The sequence below is a fragment of the Polyodon spathula genome, chromosome 8, assembly GCF_017654505.1.
Source record: "Polyodon spathula isolate WHYD16114869_AA chromosome 8, ASM1765450v1, whole genome shotgun sequence".
NCBI classification, from domain to species: Eukaryota; Metazoa; Chordata; class Actinopteri; order Acipenseriformes; family Polyodontidae; genus Polyodon; species Polyodon spathula.
Window position 1 is genome coordinate 11083985 of NC_054541.1, and position 22204 is coordinate 11106188.

At 42.6% G+C, this 22204-nt stretch overlaps 1 protein-coding gene across 4 annotated transcripts in view; it reads right to left on the reverse strand.

Moving 5' to 3' along the window:
• Positions 1-22204, reverse strand: part of LOC121319376 (disks large-associated protein 4-like) — a 108100-nt gene that overhangs the window by 15280 nt on the left and 70616 nt on the right. For 3 of the 4 annotated variants that reach the window (XM_041256758.1, XM_041256759.1, XM_041256760.1), the window contains 4 exons: positions 17303-18517; positions 16869-17110; positions 14440-14593; positions 12123-12360 (listed from right to left, as the gene is read on the reverse strand). In XM_041256758.1, the coding sequence (XP_041112692.1) occupies positions 12123-12360; positions 14440-14593; positions 16869-17110; positions 17303-18445 (1777 nt within the window). In that variant the 5' untranslated portion in view covers positions 18446-18517. The remainder of the gene's footprint in view (positions 1-12122; positions 12361-14439; positions 14594-16868; positions 17111-17302; positions 18518-22204) is intronic. The other variant, XM_041256761.1, reaches the window with a different exon arrangement.

The window sequence follows — 22204 nt, forward strand, 5'->3', positions numbered from 1 at the left end:
ATCAGGAATATTAAGATTAAACACAAGAGTAACACAAACGACAGACACAAACTTGTCTAATTTTATAGCTACTGTAAGTGAAAAACAGTTGAGACTTGATTATGGCAGTCTACAGATACCCCAATATGAAAGGTTTTAGCGTTAGTCTGCCCCAGCTTCCAGTGGCTGTTCTGAAATGCATATGAGATATAATCCGATGAACTTCACTTTGTACAAATATTGGTACGCTTTCAGGTTATTACACAACTGTGTGTGTGCACAGGTTAGATGACACAGCTTGAATTCACCGTAATCCAGCATTCATCGTCTGAGCTTGTCTTTGCAAGGGGAATAAAAACAAAAAAACACGGCACTCAGACAGTGGGTTCATGTGCTTCAGCAATCATGCAACACTTTTGGGTTGTTCACACCGTCCGCCTAAAACACCTGGAACTGGTTTACAATTGTGGTTAATCCTCTTTATTGAAAATAACAATAGAAAAATAAAAACTCTGTAAATTGACTGGTTTCGGTAATTAAACTTGCAAGGCAGCAGAATTGGTTTGGTTTGTTCGTTTATTGTGGCTTCTCTCTGATGCAAATCAGATTGGCTTTATTACTAAAAACAGCAATTTGACAGAAAATAGGTTTATTTGAGCTGCTCACTGACCCACGTGATGAATTTAGTTAATGTACTGTATATTTTAAATATACACATAGATATAAAAAAAACTATGTCTGTCTATGTGACATCCTGGCTGAGCTATTCTCATTGAGGCTGTCTGGTTGTATTCATGTCTGGATCTTGCCTGTCATTGGGAAATGGCCCTTCTGCACTGTTGTGTTCTGACTGCTACAGCAATCTCTCACTCAACCAACCAAACCCATTCCTCCACTGCCTGTGCAGAGAAGGATCTGCGACGTTCCATATACACCCGTCACAGTCCAAGCTGAGGTCATCTCCTGCTTCAGCACAGCTCTCCGACAAGGCAATACCTGAGCAGTCCTGGTTCTCAAGAACAGATCTGTCATATAGACATTTTATTCTAAATTACAGTTGATTTCTGATAGCTCCAAGTGCACAGACACTTGATCCATTCCAGGATTTACATTTGATTTGTTTAGATGCACACAATCTTATATAACCTGTACACACACAAACTAAGCTTATGGTAAAACCAGGCACGGCCTGAAATGGTGTCATGCAGGGGCTTGTGCAGGAACTGGAAAGAGGCAATTCCAAAGAGATTAGCACATCCTTTTACACGTCAACACCCAGAAAACACCTCAGTGACAGCAGTTATGTCTGCAATTATCAATCTGTTGCTCAGGGTGCGAGTCCCCTCTACCTAGCAGTTTCATTGGTCACCGATTTGTACGTGAAACTGCAGACCCTGCGAGATTTAGCCAGGTTTCTCAATAGAAGTCCCAGAGACTTCTAGGTGGCAAGGTAACCAAGTAATGATACCCTAAACTCTTTTTGGATCTCTATTACGGTCTACCGATTTATTTTCTGTGAAAGCTATTGGGTAACTAATCACATTAGCATCAGCTGTCACCCAGACGAATTCAGGAGCATACGCTCTCAGTTTACCAACAGGCAAATGTCTTGCATTTTGGAAAAGCTGCCCAATGTTTTGATCCCATTACGCTTCTTAGATGACCTGTCCAAGACATTCAGGACCCTGGCTGCAATTGGCTGCTCTGGGGTCGAGAGTAGCACAAAGTGAACTCTGCCCAAACCCCACCCCTGAACAGTGCCCCCTTTAATCCTGTCTTCTCAGCTCCAAGCCATGGTTAACATCGGGCTAATGAAGCGGCCCTTTTCACACATCATTTGCCGGATTTCCAAATCCATCCAACATCTTTTCTTTTCCAATCTAAATACATAGAGATAACATTACATCATGAATGTGGAGCTTAAAACCCTTCCTAGTGCCTACCTTTAACAATCGATCTTCTGTGGCACTACAGTCACACAGTACAATGATACCACAGTGCTACGTTTTGACAAACCAATACTGTCGCCATGGTGGTAGCATATCAGAACCATACCCTGGAACGCTGCAATCTGCTTACTTCTAGGTATTCTTTTCTCAAATACACTAGATCAGTTTTACCTCTGAACGTCTCAGTGTTGCCCGTGCTTTGAAAAAGATTACAGCAGCCAAAAAGCGATGTGCAAGAAAACAATCATATGCACGCAGGACGAGCTCTGCTGTCTCCTTCCACCCGGCTTTGTGTCAGAACATTCCTCGTCGCTGTGGAGGAAACCACATCCTCAAAGAGCAAGGCTACAGGGATTTCCTCCTACAGACCCAGCCCTCTCAGCTGCAAAGGACCGTCAGGGTCTAGGTCTCAGCTTGCGTATTTGCATGGTGTGTACGTCAGCACATAACTGCAAGTATGTCTGGACCCGAGAGCGTCTGGGACCACATGTGTTTGAATCTCATCATGTCTGTGTTAACAAAAAAAAAAACCTCTAAAGTGTTAGTTACCTTTAATACTAATGAATACTAGTGTTTTAGTTTTTTGTAGCAGAGAAGGTTTCTCTTAAAGGAAACGTCTCATCTGAATTTCTGCACCTCTCTAGGCTAGCATATACCTGTTTTAACACAGCACAGGTATAAATAAAACACATGGATGCAAATAGGACTTCCACTGCAAAGCAGCTGGATCCAATCCTGGTTTTACTACGACTTTAATAAGATACACCTGAGCATGTTACTTATAACATGGCTAATCAAGCTACTAGTAAAACCTGGAATGGTTGAAACTGCTAGATAAGGAGTCTTATTTCCATCCCTGGAACACCACAGTATATAGAGAATGTACAGTCTGTGCGCTGTGCTCAACAGAGACTCTGCCATTTAGTCGCTTGATTTGTCATTTAAGCCTGCACGGTTTCCATAAACTGAGACTGTTTAAAGCACTGCCTTACTCTCCCTGGGCTCTGCAAATCACATTCTGCACTACTCCCTGCTCACCCATTGCATTTGAATGTTCAATATTAGAATAGGGAAGCTGTTGAATACCAGAGCTGCCCTTCCCATAGTCAGAGCACAAAGCAAGCCTTTTCACAGTCAGCAGCGCACTATTAATCTGGCTTTATGATTACAGCGTGAAGCCTTGTAATCAGAGCAGAGGGACTGGGAGGCAGAGTGGCCTTGTAATTAAAACTGAGGACTTGCACATCAACCTCTCCTTTTGTAATCAGGATGAAACTGCTCAGCTGCGTTTACTAACAGCCGACAATCCTTAGAGCAATGATGTTAAAGTGAAGTCTTGTAAGGTGCTAACAAATTAAATGTCTAACCAGCCCATTAGATTTGGTCTCCGATAAAGTACAGCAAGATGCTAACACCAAATACATGTAAACAGGATACAAGACAAGATCTAAAGCAGGACTCAGCTACACTACCAGGAGTGTGAATGCAAAAAAAAAAACAAGTCACTACTTTATTCAAAAGCACAAGATGTATATTGTTTAAATAATCTATCAGTGATGCTTCCTGTTTCTTTTTAACTGTGTTCAGAAAGACATTTATATGGAGCTGCAGTAAAATCCTTTTTTTTTTTTTTTTTTTTTTTTTTTTTTTTTTAACTCGCAGTTATATGAGATTGCTTGGGGACAGCCTGGAGCAACTGATTTTGAAGTCTGTATGCAAAGGTGAATCTGTCTGCATTCAGCCTGCATTACAAACAGGACTGCTAGAGGCACCCACGATAACAGAGTACTTCTACTGCAGAAGACTGGTCACGGCTGTGCTACTGTGCCAACTGCACCCTATTCTAAATATCAATTCATATCCTACATAGACTGTAGGATGCCCGAATTAAATAATACATTTCAAAAAGGTAAAAAAAAAATGACACTGTAAACTCATGGTAGAAGTGCAAGGCGTGTCAATGAATAATGAATTGCTGACATAAAAAAAAAGCATTAAAAGTTAACTTTTGGTTTTCGGAACATTATATTCTAATTAAAGCGCAGCTGGCAATTATTTCAGCCCCCCCGTGACTCTACTGTATAATATTTCTAATCAGAGCTCGACTGCAAGTGCCAAAGGTTAGGCTGGGTTAGAACTCCAGCGATCAGCAGGGCGTGTCAGGATCGTCTGCCTGGCTCACAGTCAGATCTGGGGGGACGAGCACTCCGAGTGAATCGAGCACATCGTGGAGCTTTCAAAAGATGAGCCACCGTTGCTGCACGCAGCACTTAACCAAAAAAACAAAACAAAAAAAAAACAGAGCAGGCAGGAGGCGTCTCAATTATTTATCCAGGCATTTAAGCATTAAAAACAAGCACAGCGCCATCCAAGCACAAAGACAGCAGCACTCGGGTACAGAGGTCTGGCTGTGAATCAGAAAGGGACAAAGAAAAAGAGCTGAAAAAACAGAGGTTTTATAGCATGTAAATCACAGAACAGAGATTTTATAGCATGTAAAATCACAGAAGAGAGTTGAAGCAGAGATTTTACAGCATGTAAATCACAGAAAAGGCCACTGTTTAAGGAGAATTAATGGAGCATAACAAAATGATGTTTCCGTCTTTTAAGCAACTTGGCAGACTACACAGGCATGGCAATAAGACTCCCACCGCATAGCAGTTTGAGCCATTCCTGGTTTTGCTAGGAGTCTAATAAGACACACCTGAGCTTGTTAACTATTCACTGTGGCTAATCAAGCTGGTAGTAAAGCCTGGAATGGGTGAAACTTCAAAGCAATAGTAGTCTTATTGCCATCCCTGCTACAAAATGTAAACCTCCACAAATTTAAAAAAGAAAAAAGTGTGTTATGCTGACAGCATTTTTTTTTTTTTTTTTTTTTTTTTTACAGAGAACACCTGCACAGCGGATATTTAACTAATTTTAAAATATAAAAAGTTTTTTTTTTTCTAATCATACATTCAACATAAAGAAGTGTATCTAACTCGCCAATGCACCCGAAAAAACTAAACAAAAAAGTCACTTTTACAAACAAGCTATTTTGTCAAATTGTTTTAGATGTAGGTTCCTGTTTGGATTCACATTTCGCTGTGTTTTATCCAGTCTTGGGTCGCTAGGTTACTGGCATTATGAGATCCAGTTGTGACCTACAAAACAATTTACATTTGTAAAATCTCACGCCAGACTGCGTTCATTGTGGAAGTGTACTCTATCAGCAGGGTATTTAATGACATCGCGTTTAAGACTCAGCGACTATATTGTTTATTTAAAAGTCACATCTAATTACTGTACTTTAACATTGGAAAGAATGGCTGCACGGCCGACGCACCCACGCTAAATAACATTTACTCCTGCGTCTGGGACTCAGTAGGGGGGTCGTTTTTTTTAAGCTAACACTCGCTCTATTGTTGATAGCAATAACACACACACACAAAAATCTGTCAGCAATTCCAGATCAGTTACTTTGAAACAGCAACGTTTTAAAAGAGAAATGTCTAAAAGACACGGATTATTTCTCAAAACCAGAACTTTATATATAAGTTTCATTATGGCGATCTCCGTAACTGCAATATAATATTTCTATAAACGACAGGCAGTAGCTTGGTTACCACATCGATAAACCACGGACAACATCCTGTACAACTCAGTCTCACTCAATGAGATAGGGTGGTGTTATAACACAACAGCTTAAGAATAAAGGCACAACAACACTAAATCATAATAGTATAACACATTGTCTCCTAAGAAAGTTTCTTTTTTTTTTTTTTTCCTAGCCCGATCCTTCCTCCAAGCAAGCTGCACTGGAACTTGGCTACATTATCACCATCTGCTTTATGTCCTTAAACTGCTCACCTCATAACCAGAACCAAACCGTGGTCAGCCGGTCTGTCTGTCTGTGTGGCACTCTTCTCACTACCCAAGCCAGGGCGGGTTTACCTCGTACTGTGGCACCGCAGTCAGCACAAAACTGAAACAAAGGGACGACTGTAGAGGTTCCTGCACTGTGGGACACAAACTCCGGCTTTCTTTCTGTGCCTGCCCAGGAAACGATCCCTTTAAACCGACCTTGAATACTAGGGGAAGAGGCGTGGCGAGCGGGGCCAGGGCGCCGCCCTGTGGCAGGAAATATACGGAGACTGTTTAGCACGAACACTTCATTCAGCCTTTAATTGGACTTTGCCATTTTTTGTGACTGAAAGCGATACTGTTCAGATTATATAAGATAGAAGCAGAGGTATGAAACAGTTGTCCACACAGTGTGTGTATGATGTGTGTGTGTGTGTGTGTGTGTGTGTATATATATATATATATATATATATATATATATATATATATATATATATATATATATATATATATCATTGACATAACTGGATAAATGTCAAACACGACCACATAGAAAGATAGGATGAAATGTGATTCACAAACACATGGAGACGCACACAAGGAGAGATAGTAAACGTATGCTAAGGTACCACTGACAAACTGATAGGTGGCGCGGTACAGTTTAAAGCAATGTTACTCTTTACATTAAGTTTGACACACCGCTGAACTGCTTCCTCACCCACTGGGAGTTTTGAGGAAAATGGGGAAGCTGATATTGTCACGACTTGACCTATCATTATCAAGCCACTATGCATAATAATTTAGGGGACTACCAATCCAGGGTCAAAAACCATCGCAAAACAGTCTGAAAAAACACTCGTGTCGTTCTTGAACCGAACTGCAATAGATTAGCCTTTCGAAGAAACGAGCCGCGAGCGCACCCCGATGCATCCTGGCGGCAGGCTATAGGTCCTGTACCGTTTTGCTTTGAATAACATAGCTACACAGTATCTGTATAACCATCACCACAGCTAAACAGTCTGCAACGTGAGCCATTATGCACACCCCTGCTTTCCGTTAAGTTGCCGAGTCCATATATAGCCTTGCTAAGTGTAAACCCACACTCATAATTTCTATATCCTGACATCACACGCCCCAAAAACCGAAAAGCGGTCTCCCCAGATGATGAGACCACAGCAACGTGCCATTTCAACTCCGCTCACCCACACACATCGAGATTTATTTCAAATATCAAATGAGCAATTACTGTACATATTTCAATGTACGATCTCATTTCATTTCAGACAACGGTGTTTCCAGTATAGCTGATAGAATAGCAGATGCCCCAATTAAATACCGAAGCCCTTGTTGTTTGTATTTCCACTACCCGGGTAGACAGATGGGAGTATACACGTCAGCGCACACATTTCTTCTGTCTGCACATTATTTTAGTAAGCACTAGCTTTATGAAAAATCTTAACAGCTATATTTCTATCAAGTTTGTCCCCCGTTGTTTTAATTATTAAATCTCTACAAAATCTACATCAACGCCGCACCCGCATAACGTTACATAACTGTTACATAAAGACGATGTCTGATATGCTGAAATCATTTCAACAGGCATCACCAGACACCACACGCAATCAATAAAATAAGCTACTGTGTCCATATTTTAAATTACCGGGTGCAGTCTCCCGAATCGTCTCTTCTTGTGATGATCGACCTTTGATTCAACTCCTTGCACATCCCGTTATCCCCCGTAATAACGACTTACTATTGTGACGACCTAACCACACAACACTCCCTGGTAAATGTCAATTTCTCCATAATTTGCTCAAGTCTCAATTTCCATCTTAACTCGCGTCTCCACGTCGCTAATAGAAAGGCGCCAGAACGACCCGCCCCTATTTGGGGAATTCTGTCACAAACTCACCTTCCACCTATCGCTATTGGAGAACCAATCATTTAAGCCCCGCCTTATTTTAGATGCAATTGGATGTATTTTGCCGGGGTTCCTACCTTACTTTCCAGTGCATTGGTAAAATCCGTATGCTGAAATCCACCTCTCTCAAACTATTGGCTATAGTCTTACTATCTTTCATTCTATTGGATATAATTGATTCTTATCCCGCCCTTCTTCTCACGCTTTCATTCGCGTTCCACCCATCCCCGCTTAAAGCTTCATATTGAGAGACATCGCTTTCCTCCCGCCCTCTCCCTCATTTCTATTGGATAGAGTTCTCCTCTTTAAAAGCTGAAGTTACCAGACCGGCAGGTCGAGAGCAAATATCATTGGCCTTCGACGCTGTCACTCTCTCGATGGGCGGTGGTTACCAGGACTGCTCGCAGTAGTGGCGTGGTGAGTCGAAAAATAACGGGCTGAATTGAGATAATATAATTAGAATAAACAACTCCCTCAACTTTGTTCCCTAACGTGCAAATTGAGAATTATTTTAACGAGTACATTGAGAACAAAATAAAGCTAAAATATTCCGTTTGAGTGAATGCTCGTGCACGAGAGTCTACGGGACCACGGTACACACCATTCCTTTGTCAAAAAGGCAATGTGGACGTTAGAACCAAAGGGCTTGCTTTCAAATTAATTTATTCCGATATTTTGCTGATGGAAGCAACATAAATGAATAACCAGTATAGCACATAAATTATGAATTAAACCGCAGATTTATATAGGAATTCAGTAACGTGAGATGGGCGTGTCCATTGTACTCACTAGGAAAGTGAAGCCGACAGTGTAAGAAAGGATTTTTTTTTTTTTTGTAAGGCAACACGATGTATACTTACTGTATCCAACTGCGCCACTTTACTAAGTGTCTAACTATGATTTTCTAGTCCCTACAAGATAGGTACACATATTCCTTGTTTAGTTTCTCCTGATTTAGGGCTATCCAACAAGCTACCACAATGAGAACAAAGAGCGTCCTGTGTTGCACATCTGCTCTATGCTTTTTGAAAGGAGACCACTGCTGTCTAGAATGTTTTACAGATTTACTGCAAAGTACCTTGTAATGGCTATTAGCCTCATCAAAATGTCATTAGCCTAACTGACAACATTGTTCACTTATACATGCATGAATGAAAAAGACAATGTTGATTTGTCGCATTCATCCAAAAAATACTGTAAATGTAATGCTACCCTCATATAAGCTTGCTGTAGTGTAGCACCCAGTTAAAGCAACAAATGCATGCTAAAGGAGTGGTAAAAACACGGAATAATCCTGTTTATGGAAATTACTTAACACAAACCCAAGCTTGGAATAATGAATAGGAACAGTACTTGATTTACATATATTCAAATTTCTTTTACTGTCATGCAAGATAATTTTTTTTTTTTTTTTTGTTACCCGAAATAAAATAAATCAACACAAACACAAACAAGACAGCTGGACAGAGAATTAGATTTTGCACACAGAAAAATCAAAGAAAGGCATGTTGTAGCAAAACAATAAAATGGAAATTAAGAAATATAAGCAGAGATGCTGGACACAAAAAAACAGCACATACGTGTAAGCCACAAACAAAAGAGTAAGCTTTCACTTCCCCCCGTCGTAGACAACAAAGATGCCAAAAGAAACAAAAACACACAGCATGCTTACTAGGTACTAAAGCACTAACTTCAACTTCCCCCTGATGAATAAGAAGCAGGCGAAAGAACAGAGCACCTGGCTCTCACACCAGCAGCTGACAGAGCCTTCTGTCCCTTTACCACAAAGAAACTACAGCAGGAATAAGCAAACACAGGGATCCACCATTCTCCATTCATAAACACGGAACCCCATTCACACATGCTCACACACACACACAAAGCTAGCCTCCCCACCCTGTGACTGTTTTCAAAGACCTGTACAAACAAACAGAAAGGTTTCCTTGGATTCAAACTCACTGTTCCAATTTACAACCAAGTCTGAGCCTCCTCTTCAAACCCCTTCGGTTCCTGCCTCTGTTCAAGGGCAGGAGACTAAGCTACTCGTTGACTCTGGCTGCAATAGCCAAGCGGGACGGGAAGAGCTTTCAAGCACAAAAACTGTTAAAGGAGCACCCTTCAATGAAGTAGCAATTCAGAAGCATGGCTCCATCACTCGGGCCCTAATATGGTGTAATGAAAGGAATTTGATGCTGGAGGTTTTGTTCCACTAACTCTTTGCATCAGCTATTAAGCACAAATTACTGAATCCACCGGTTAAAATATATGTAAGATATATGACAGCTAAAAAATAATTTTGTTTGAAAAATAGTGAATAAATAGTTAACTGAAACATTGAGAGGAAGACCCTTTTTTCAAACAGTGATCCCAATTGTAGACAAGCTCGTTAAACAAGGACTTTCCCACTAGGGACAGTGAAAATGTATTTTAATTGCAGTGGACTGGTTAGCTTAAAGCATGAACATTGCACCATTACCCTAACTTTGCCTGCCATCTCTTTCAAAGCATACAGCCAGAGGCAAAACTGAACTCGCTGATGATTACTTTAGTGCTAGAGAATATTTTTGTTATGTATTTAAAAGCTAGTCCTATTAAAATGCCATGTTTCCTTTGTAACCCCATAACCTCTGGAGTTTAAGACACTTTAGCATATTTGATCAAATTAAAACCACGGTAACAGTATAGTAAACTCCAGAACTGCCATGCAAATTCCCCATGGTAACCTTGTGTGAGGGCAGTCTCTGCCTGTTTTTAAATCGTTGGGTTTTTATTTTTTTTTTTAACAGGCTGGCTCTGACAAGCTGGATCTATGTTTGCCCTCTCACTCACAGAAAAGTCATTCTGCTAAAGGAATCTAGGTCAGTGTGTGCAGAGAGGAATATCTCAGTGGGAAACTGTCACAACACATTAGGCAGCGCTGGAGCACTTTCCCTGGTGATGTCACACACCTGCTCAATCCATCGCTTCCTCTCTGCAGGTGTTCAGCATCAAGGTTTAAAATAGGATCGCAAACTGCTACTCAACCAGATCACTTACCTTCACCATTTGCATAAACATGAGCACTACAGATACACAAGGTGCTAGTTGATGCAACAGATGCATTTACTCATGCCTTCTACTTTGATCTCTGGACACCTGAGTTTGAGCCTGGTGGTCTCAACTTAACCCCTTTATTCTAAAACCACTAAACATTTCTGACCAATCTCTGCTTGAGAGAGGCCCAAGGACTCCCAGACACAGCCAAGGACTAAATGATGACATCAAATCATGCCTGACTGTAGCCAATGTCCCCACACAGCCGGAAAACAATTCAAAAGAAATAAATGCATGTCTCCAAAGTGGAATATGCACGCTTTTTTTGTGGAAAGGAAAATCAAACTGGTTCATTTACCTAAGAAGACTGCTGGCAATAAGAATAGTGAGGTGTGATAAATGTGTTTGGGGATAATGCCCCAGTTGATTACAGACCCAAAACATATAGAGGTCTCCCTGGTTATTTCATGATTTCATAATTTGCGTATTCAGTTAATTTGCATAAGGCCATGTTGGTACAAGTATTTTGAGGGCACTTCAGTAATTCAGTTCAAGATACTTAAAGATTTTGTGATGTGGAAGTCAGCGAAATAAAGAGCACTGTATGAATATTAGTCGTTATTATCTTTGAACACCAATCAAAAGAATAATAAGCTTTACAATTAAGGCTCAACATACGTTTTCAGAGATAAATCCTATTTTAAATCCAAATACCCACAGTGACATGCTACTTTAATTAAACAAACAAATAAATAACAACATCTCAAGCAGTGAGTCTTTAATTTTAAGGAACATTTTACAAGACAAACACGTTTCAGTGAATGAGAAAGGCTTTTAAGGGTACAAGTTAGCATTTTCAAACACAATCAGAACATGTATCCTCAGATTTATGTAAAATTTCCCTGCAGGTCTGCTTGGACTTTAAGTGCTACCATTTGCATTTTACACCACAGCACAGACTTTTAAATTGCTCTAAAGAAGTTATACTTCAAAATACAGGTACATTAACTACACTGCAGCTACACTATACATGCACTATTTTTGCGTTATTTAATACATGTACATGCAAAGTGATCTGATCAGGAAAAAAAAAAAAAAAAATATAATATATATATATATGTTGTCAAACTATGAAGTTCCATACTCAGAATCGAGTGCATGTAGTAAATATTTGGAAATGGTAATGGCATTTAACAATGGACCTGTATTTTGAAGTGTCTCCAAAGCAATTTTTTTTTTGTACCAGAAAGAAAAACCTTTAAGACAAACTGTCAGTTCTCAAAAGTGTCCGAAATCCAACAAGCAGTAAAAAGGAGTAAACAGACAGATCATTGATGAGCTGTATTGGGATTACAGCGCCCCTCCCTCCCCGGAGCTCACGCCCTGGTACTCACTGGTGCTGGTGCTGAAGGTGCGGACAGTGGAGATGGGCGGGGGCGACTCGGAGCTGATGGAGGTCATGTCATCATCCTGGGAGCAGCCTGCCTGGATGGCACGCAGGTAGCTGTGGCTCCGGGATCGGAAACAGGTGGGCAGGGGCAAGTCCAGGACCTGCACTGCCTGGGAGTCCATTTCACTGAAGACTGACTCACACATTTCTTCGTATTGACTGTGGACCTCCAGCTGCTGCACCTGCAACACACAACGCAGGTTCAGATCAGAACTTGGGGACCATCCAACACTCAAACCTTTCTGATCTTTCCTGCTGCAACCAACGTTACTGGATAGGGAGGATTGTTCAGCCAATACATACACCACAGGGCCATTCGAATGCCAGTTATCTTCACACACACACACGAACAAAACCCTTAGAATCTGAACTGTCATACACATTCACACTAACAGTATGTCACTCTTTACTGTATCTTTTCTGTAGGTAAATTGAGGACTTCAGTCTTCAGTGCTGGCTGCTCGACACTTCTCGCCCACACTGACCCTCTCCAAGCAGGCCAATACATCTGAGTAAAACAGCTTGAGATTGACACATTGAACTGTCATGTGGGTCCTTGAGAAAGTTGTCCCCCTTTTGTCACACCCCAGCTGAATAAACACCCTTTTTTGAGGCCATACAAGAAGGTGCAGAAAGTGGATCTTAGCATGGTGAATAAGAAGTGGGATAAAAGGGTAAGAAAGTTAAGTAGGTGAATGATTCTGCAGCTCAATGTAGCCAGTGTTATCACAAGAGCCACTCAACACAAGAAGCAGCAGACACGCAACACAGTTGAGGGGATTAGCTGGAAAATGCTTGCCTACTGTACTTGAATGCATAATTAAGTACGCTGGCTGTAATACGGTCTACAGCTTGGGTAGGACACACTATAATAAAATAACCACTAATATTGAGAGCTTGTATAATAAAAGCAATACAGAATATGATCTATTTCTGTAGCCACTCCCCAGCAGTACAAGAGTTGTATACACTACAGCAGGAAGGACAGCTATCGGAAACAAATGGCTATCTCTGAGTTACTGCAGGGCGTTTACTGCTTGGGGTAACCAACCTCCTCTCTGAGGCAGAAGAGTAGGCTTTAAAAAGAAAGGTGTGAGGTCATTTAAAGTAGATTGACATCATTGTCCTCAGTAGTAGCTTTAGAGTGGTCAGTGGGAAGGTTTACTCACAGCAATGATATTGATTCACATAATTCTCCCTGTGAGGAAAACATCGACATAATCTTTTGATCAGGGTGCTCCGTTATCGATCCAGCTAGCAGATCTGTGCCCTAGGATCACAATTTACTTTCGTTCTCATGGCAGTGTTGACTGTTTGCCAAGCAGGGTGGATGAAGATGATGAAAATGTGAGGAATGGTCTATCTGGAGCAGAGTGGCTCAGTAAGTGAAGTGTTAAAACACTCCCTCCAGATTTAATTTCAACGCACCCTTCACAATCTAACTCTTTAGGTCCATCAGGATGGGAGAGCAGCAACAGGTTTTGAGGTTCCAACAGGTTCTGATGAAACACCAAAAGCCTTGCCTGATCACAACTTCCAGAAACAATGTATTGGGGTGTACTGAATTGAACTAACCAGCAATAGTTGGCTAGTCAATATCCTGCCATTGTCAAGTTGTGAAACCTATTAATTAGACCATATGGCTCCTTATTGGCTCACTGCACTGACCAATAAGAGAACTTAGGAGGTAAAAAAATGTCTTTAGTAGGAATCCGATCACACACTGCTGTATAGTAGGTGATCAGACACACAAACAGTCCGTTCAATCAATGTTTAAATGGTACTAAATCATCCATTAAAAATAGATACAGAAATATTATAGCTCTGAAAAAAATAAGTTATTTTATCATAACTGCAGGAAATGAGTTCATATGAAGCAGCCGCAATGTACACCAGAGTTGCCAACATGTGCGTACTGAGCCTGAAATGTGCCCATGCCAGCTCATAGCAGTATCAGACTATACCTATACCTGATAATGTATGTGCATGTTTCATTTTAAATAACTTTTAGAATGAAATAATTGGCATTCAAATGAGTAACTGCTCCAGTTTTCTGCTCCTCCCACCACTCCTAATCCCAGGAACTCATTCCCTGCTATCTATTTTCAGTGAATGACTTAGTACCAGTATAACATTGATACAGCAGAGGCTTATTGAAGCCCTGTCTGCGTGTCTCTCCTATTGTAGGGGAGCTGGGAATGCTTCGTTGCTCATTATAGTGCTCAGTACATGGCAGCATCCATGCTCTCTGCGACACACACCTGGCTGATGCAGCTGTTCTTGCCCAAAGTGTTGCTGGCCTGGCTGAAATCCTCATCTTCCCAGCACTGGTAGGTGGATCCTGATGGGACCCCGATACAGTCCAGGTTATCCAGGCTGCGATTGTTTGACATCTCCCTCAGAGAAGGGAGACAGCTGTGGGGAGACGGAGAGTGTGAACATTTCATAAGCTTTTGCTTTAAAACTCATACTATGCAGACTGGACTTCTGGAAAGTTGATTGTCGCCATAGAACTGGGAAAAAGCTTTGTGCCACAACCTGCCATAACTAGCACTGTCCAACTCCCAGCGTTTGCTCAATCTCCCTCGGACTTGATTGTTTTGCCTTCTGCTTCCAAAAATACTATATTAAGAAATCTAGCACTGTTTTTCAGCTAGTCAAGTGTTTGCTATTACAGTAATGATAAAAATTCTACAGTACACTAGAAAATACTATACATATGCTAGTTTCTTTATCAAGCGGTAGATCAGCATGAGTTTCAATTATTTCCATTCCACTGTGCTCATTGCAGTTAAAGTACCTGTAATATAAATATAAGAAACCTGTAATTTAAACACAAAGTATTACACAGACGGGACTTGGGTTATTTTTATGGTCTAAACAATAGCAGATTATAATACACTGCTCTATCATGAACCTATTTTCATCGTATTTGTATTGTTCAGGGGGGGGGGGGCTGATAAATCAATTGGAATTAATACAGACTTAAGTGGTGGCAGCATTAGGATCCGCTACAGTTTACATCATTCAAGATAACCCCTTGATTTTCTGAAACACATGCAATGCACATTTTGCACAAAAAGTGTTTTTTTGGAACTGACATTTTTGGCCAGATTGCACTGTGTGTATTTTTTCAAATACAAAGCACTCCTTTCACATTTCACTTACATAAAAGGATACATACTAGTAAATAAAACAACACGTTTTCAACACTGCTACAAATGATCTTAATGCACAGATCTTTCCAAAAGCATTGGGTTGATTCTATATAAAGGGAACCGAATCCTTGATTCCTAGATTCCTTTTACAAGTTCTTAATGTGCATCTATGCATACGTGTGATCAGTACATATGGCAACATACAAAATCAGCCTAGGCTCAATGAAAGCAGGACAGCAATCAAACAATGGAAGAGTCGGGTGGCTGAATGTTTTAGCTTTAAGCAAGTGAGAGATTGGTGTAAGTTGACATCCATTTTGTGAAGTGACAGAGCCTTATCAAGCTAGAGACCCCCCAGTGGCCACTGACCTGCTGTAGAGCAAGATCCCGCTCTGTTGGGGTGACCACAGCACCTCGATATCCCTTTGTAAGCACATGCTGCCCAGGGATCTGTGGGGACACACGTTTTGTTTTGCGGAGAGACACATGTTTGGCTGTGAGACGCCACGGAAAGCTTGTTGGGAAGATATACCCAGTTATAGATCGTGCAATTTCCTCCGGAGCTGTGGCGAGTCTGGGAGCTGCCAGGTAAGCTGGCAAGTTCTTGAGTAAACACTGCCATCTAGTGAGTGAACTCTCAATATAAATTTGAAAGGGCAGCAAAGACCATCACACTTCAGTACCCTACCATGTTCTAGAACACATTGGTTCGCAGCAATAAAAAGCAGGAGCACAGAGCGGTGGTCTGACCAGCCCAGGAATTTGGTGTAACTTTTTGAAGAAGCTTACATAACACCAGTGGTCTTCATCACCCTCGCCTTTCATAATCAATAATAAAATCACCAAAAAGTAAGGAGTCTCCATATAGAACAGTTGATCACTTTGTGCTGCTTGTGTGGAATAAAAACATTCATGAAATTTAGAAGGGCAAGGCGTCGATCAGAGGCAAAAATGTGTCTCTGTATTTCTGCGGGAGTGTGAGTGTGTGGGCCCAAGTCAGTATGCATGGGTATCTGTGTGCATGTGGGTGTCATTGAGCATGTAAAGCAGGGCTTCTCAAACCTGGTCCTGGGAACCCCCTGTGTCTGCTGGTTTTCATTCCAACTGAGCTCTCAGTCACTTAACTATACCCTTAATTAAACAGATTATTTGCTTAACTAGACCTTATTTCTTGTTTTAAACACCTGCAGATTTCAAGTTAGCTATAACATTTTATAAGTAACTTGAACTCTCCAACTGTTTAAGAGCTGAAAACAATTTAAAATGTCTAATTAAGTGAGTTATTAGTTCATTGAAGGGTTTAGTTAAGTAATTGAGAGCTCAGTTGGAATGAAAACCAGCAAACACAGGGGGTCCCCAGAACCGGGTTTGAGAACCCGTGATGTTGGGTACTAGAGAGTGTGGAGGTGTCTGCATGTGCATCGCAGTGTGTGTCTCATGAGAGTGAGTGCATGCCTGTCAGTGTGTGTCTCGGAAAGATTGAGTGCATGTCTGTGTGTCTCGTGTGGAGTAATCAAAATAAAGGTTCGTACTTGCGTGGGGGGAGCTGCTCGCTCAGGGACTGCTGCGTAGCCTTCAGATAGCTCTGTCTGCGGGCAGCGGTTTTTGGGGAGGGCTTGGGGCTCCCCTCAGAGTCCTCACTGTCTTCGTCCGCCATTGCCTTGATATAGCTGCCGCTGCGCATCCGTCGGCAGGGGATCTGGCTGGAGCCACCGGCCCGGTCCCGTGATAGTGTGCTGTTCAGCAGCCCTGCAGGCACCTGTGAGGATGCCAACTAAATCACAGTTACCATGTCAGGTCAATCTCTCAGACAGTTACCATGGCAGGTCACTCTCTCAGTACTACAACACGAAACATGAATGTCTTTGATCTGTGACCATGTTGATGACAGAGAAATGAAATAATCATCTGCACTCTGTACTTGGACATACACCAGTGAGCACCACACACAGGTCCTCTGACTTACCTTCAGGTATTGACAGGCCAGGTCTTGGTGACAGGACTTGGACTTGAGCCGGGTTCTGTCGATGGTGGCCGAGCCCTTTTGGCAGACCTGCTGTGCCTGGCTGAGTGTAAGTGTGGACCATGAGCCACGCTTCATATGCTTGCTGTCCTCCACTCCCCCACCTCCACCTTCTCCAGGCCCCGGCAGGGTAGGGCAGGCTTGGAACTTGAGGTCATTGCTGCTCTTGGAGGTCTTGAGCGTGTGCTCACTGATGGTGTTGTAAGCATGCATGAAGTACTTGGACGGCCCCTGGTTGTCCGTCTGGCACCTTCCAAGAGTCATAGGTGCTGTGGGATGGCGGTAGCTGCTGGCGTCCCCGTCGAGGTTATCGTCGGAGCTCCAGAAGCCTGATATGTTGGAGCTCACCCGCTGCTTGCTGCTCTCCGTCTTGGCCCGGTCCTTGCTCTTGCTGCGCCGGTTATGTTTGGGGTCCTCGCTGCCACTGCTGTTGGAGAAGCGCCCATTGACGCTGCCCTTGGCAGAGCCTTCCAGGGACTGAGACTTGGCGAACAGCTTTTGGACAGAGTTCACCAGGTAGCGGATGCGGCCCGGGCTGTCGCTGCGCTGCTTGGAAGCCGCTCCACGGTGGAACTGTAGTGTGCTGAAGCCATCCCGGTGGATGGGTAGCTGCTTCTCAAACTGGTCCAACAGGTTGGCTGGCAGCCGGTTCATCTTGCTCCCTGCCGAGATGGTCGCCGAGCCACTGGTGATCATGCTTCTACCAGCCGTGCCTCTCCCGGCCATGCCCATAGACATGGAGGTGGCCAGAGTTGTGCCGGTGCTGATGCCTCCGATGCTGCCTCCTCCCGGGGTCAGGTCTGGCTGCCGAGTGTCAAAGTGGGGGTTGTAGTGGATCCGTGGGAAGGTGCTGCTGTTGGAGAGCTGGTTGTTGAGAGGCAGCAGGTAGTCTGATGTCAGGGAGCTGGGGGTGGGAGGGGGGAAGTGGTGTGAGGCATCCAATCCCCCATAGTGGTCCATGTTCGGGCTCAGCAGGTAGGGGCTGCGAGGGTCCGCTGATGAGGGGTACATGAGTTCCTGGTGGCCCGCGGACGGATCGCAGCTGTCGGACAGGTGGCGGCTGCGGTTGGCTCCTAACCCTTTCATGGTCGACGAGAATCCCTTTTAAAACACCATGGTCCCAGCCACGGAAGAGAATAGAGCCGGGATGGGCTAATCCTGAAAGAAAGGAACAGAGAGGGAATGATAGCACCAACAGCCCTACAGTTACAGAGTAGACTGGAAAAGAAACCTAGCAACCCATTTAAACAAATGTCGTCATCATGCATTTCAATCATGGAGAGGTCTGATGTGTTTGTTCCACATTGACCAGGAGGAGAGAGTTATGGTCTGTCTCACTCTGTGGCTGACTGGCATTCTGCTCCTCCAGCAGCCTGCAGGGAGTTGATGGTAATATTGATCATGCCTGTCAAAGTTTAATATACCCTTAAACAGCAGAGAGGTATCTCCATAATCTTTTCATAAAACACTCTACAATGGAACTAGGCCACCAGCAATTGCTATGATCTCAACATAAAACTCTCCCAGTTTAACTATGAAAGCCCCAGGGGCCTCTCCTCTTTTAATAATTTAATGCAGGTAATTGGTATTTTGCCATATACATACATTTACATGACACAAGCTCAGTGTTGAAAACTAATGCATACTCATATGTACAATGGGCTGATTGTATTAAAATATATGAATATGCATATTTGTTCAATTTATACAGATACTCGGAATATATCATCCTGTAGTGTTTCATTTTTCAGCATAACAAAAATGTTGACTGACACTATATTATGGCAGATCCCTCAAACTAATCAAAATAGGGCTGGTAATCATTCAGCGTAAGAGTGAAATAGAAGCATGATATTTATATAACATGCTGTATCTCCAGAAATGTTTTCCATCTGTGATGCTTGTATCTCTTCTTTTACAGATTCCAGCTGGAGTATCCCCTGTAGGGCTTTGATCTGGAGAATTCCGAGGACAGTTGTCGCAGAGTTATTGGAGTAGATGAATATCCATTGACAGAACAGAGCCATTGCAAACTGCTGTCCAGAGAGAGTTATTAGTTAAGTTTCTAAACAGCCTAACAGCAGAGTGTTACCGTCAGGTCTCTGTTACTGTCACCCTGCACCTTAAAACTCCATTATCTGTTCTGGCTCTGTCACCTTGCGCTGTAATAATAATGAGCACTTTCCATTCTCAGCACTGCAGCATTGCCACCTGCACCTTAATAATGAACCCTAGTCTAAATGCGTCATACTTGGTCTCCAGCCCATCTACTGGCTATGGCTACTGGCAAGAATGACCAACCCTGGCTGGAAGCAGGTTCGGAGCAGGGTACTGTATAATGACCAAAGCTGGCTGGAAGCAGGTTCGGAGCAGGGTACTGTATAATGATCAATAGTGATCAGATCAGGGGCAGTTGCAGACTGCAGTGCACCACACAAGCACACACACAACCTACTTCTCTTTGACTCCTATACCCAGCCGAGGCAGATAATTACTCTTACTTCCAGCTCAGCAACTTGTGCTGAGCTTTCCTTGAAGGGAATTTTTCCCTGGCAACCACTTTCCAAAGGCTCCCATCTGCTGTTGAGGATTTGATTCAAAGTGTCACCAGCACCAGAGAGGCAAAGTGCTGCATCTAGAGGGAGACTTTGATGGATGGATTCAGTGCCAGAGAAGGATAGGAGCAACTAACAGCTGGAGACTGGAGTCGTCTGTGTCTGTCTGTCTGTCTTTCTGACCATCCGTCCACAAGGCAGGTGCAGCACAGGGATAAAATCATAAATAACTGGGAAAATTGTGGAACTGACAGCAGTGGAGGATGACTTATTGTTCTTATTCCCTTGAACTATAAAGTTTAATTTCTGCAATCAGACTGGATCTGGCGATGTAAAAGCATCCTTTTGAAATCTACACTTGAGGCAAAGCATAATACTTCGATCAGTGGAGACGCGAGACGGAAACATCACTTCTCTGACTGCCACCCAGACTCGAATGGCTTTCGTGATTTTGAAACAAATCTCCTGAAGCGATAACAGGGTTCCTTCCTCAAAAACCCAATGACTTCTGTATTTAGCGTTTCTGTCTGACGGAGTTAACATCAGCTGTCACAAACGCGGGGCTCAGGCTGTCCGATAGCTGTCTTATTCAGAGCCTCTTGCAGGATAAACCGAAACACACACACTTCCCCAGGCAGATCCTCAACCACTTTCTATTCACAGCTAATTTAAGGGCAAGTGTATGAAAGGATTTGCAGGTTTAATTGAGGGGGGCTACAGAATCCAAAGACCTCACAACTCTCCTAGAAGACCCTACAGTAAAACAAGCAGCGACCCAAATATGTGTTCCTGAACAAATTATTATTATTTTTTTTTTAATTTAGTGTGCTTAATTAATTTACCCGATTTTCTCCCCATTTTTCCGCACACACAGCTCAAGAAAACTGAAGGTTCAGTGGGTGTCCTCCAATCCCACAACCCTAACCCTCCGATCCCACGATGAGCCTGTTTTCTCTTTTACAGCCAGGGACTCGAGAGTGGATGTCAGTGAGCTACCAGCCTGCCAGCTCTGCAGGTGTCTGCCTGAGTTCACCGGGGGCCTAGCTGGTAAGGTCTCTGGTGCAAGTCTCTGCAATAGATTAAACACATTGTGACATCCCACTGTTTTCTACACAATATTGGAAAGAAGAAGCTGTGACAGTTCAACTGTATTTTTACGGTAATAGTTTTTAAGAAAAATGTCTGAAAAATCTGAGGCGATGCAGTATTTATTCATAGCCTGTAGGTCTAGCTGTCTTGCCATCTACCTGCCTACCTGTGTCACCAGGGCTGTCAGTCTTCACTGCAGGTCTGTGTTGTACTGGGGCAATATGTAATTTAGTGATGAACATCAGCACAGAGTCTCTGGAGCTAATTCATCTGGAGCTATGTGAGGACTGTCTAAGGGACTTCAGAGGGAGAAGTATTAACAAGGTGCTCGGTGACAACGACAGACAGTTGAGAATGGAGTGTGGAGACTACAGATCATTATTTCAGGGGACTGTGTTAAAAAACTGAGAATGGGGTGTTTAGACTAGAGCTCATATTAATATGCAGTGTAATGGAGAGCCGAGAATGGGATATTCAGAATAGTTCTCCTCGTTAATCTACACTGTAACAGCGCTGTAGAGCTGAGAATGGTGTGATGTCCTGTATGTGCCATTCAAAGAGCATGTCCACAAGGGTGGCACAAAGCAGCCGTCAAAGGGCTGACAAGTCCTTGATCTTTCAGAGTGGCCGAGGGAGCGATTTGAACAGGAGGCTGAGACTGACTTCTAGCAGGGGAGGAGAAGGACTGATCGATTTACCCCAGGCTGTTCAAAGCTTCATGCCTCGCGGATCTGATCAGCGGGAGAGCTTTCTTTTTATGACCCCATTAAACGAATGATGTAGCTTTTCAATAAAACCGCTAGTTAGATGAAAACAAAAACCTTGATGTGTAATACAGCCTGCCTGTTAGTAATGTATTGGTAATCTATAAATAATCTTTATTTATGTTAATTTATTTATTTACTTACTTACAGAAAGCACCATTTACACCAAGGAAACACTGTGGCTAAATACACTTGAAGTATAATTCTGAACAGGATATTTTTACTAAGCACGACCTGGTGGCTTATTGTAATTGCACTATTGTTCAATTATCAGTCACATTTTATTTTTTAATGGCCCTTTTTAAATGTATTCGTAAAGGTATAATAAAACATGATCTTATTTGCTTTACTAAAGAAGCATCTTTAATGCAAATTTAACCCCAATTCAATGATCGATTCGTTTACAGCTATATATTAAACAACCATTAACAAAAACA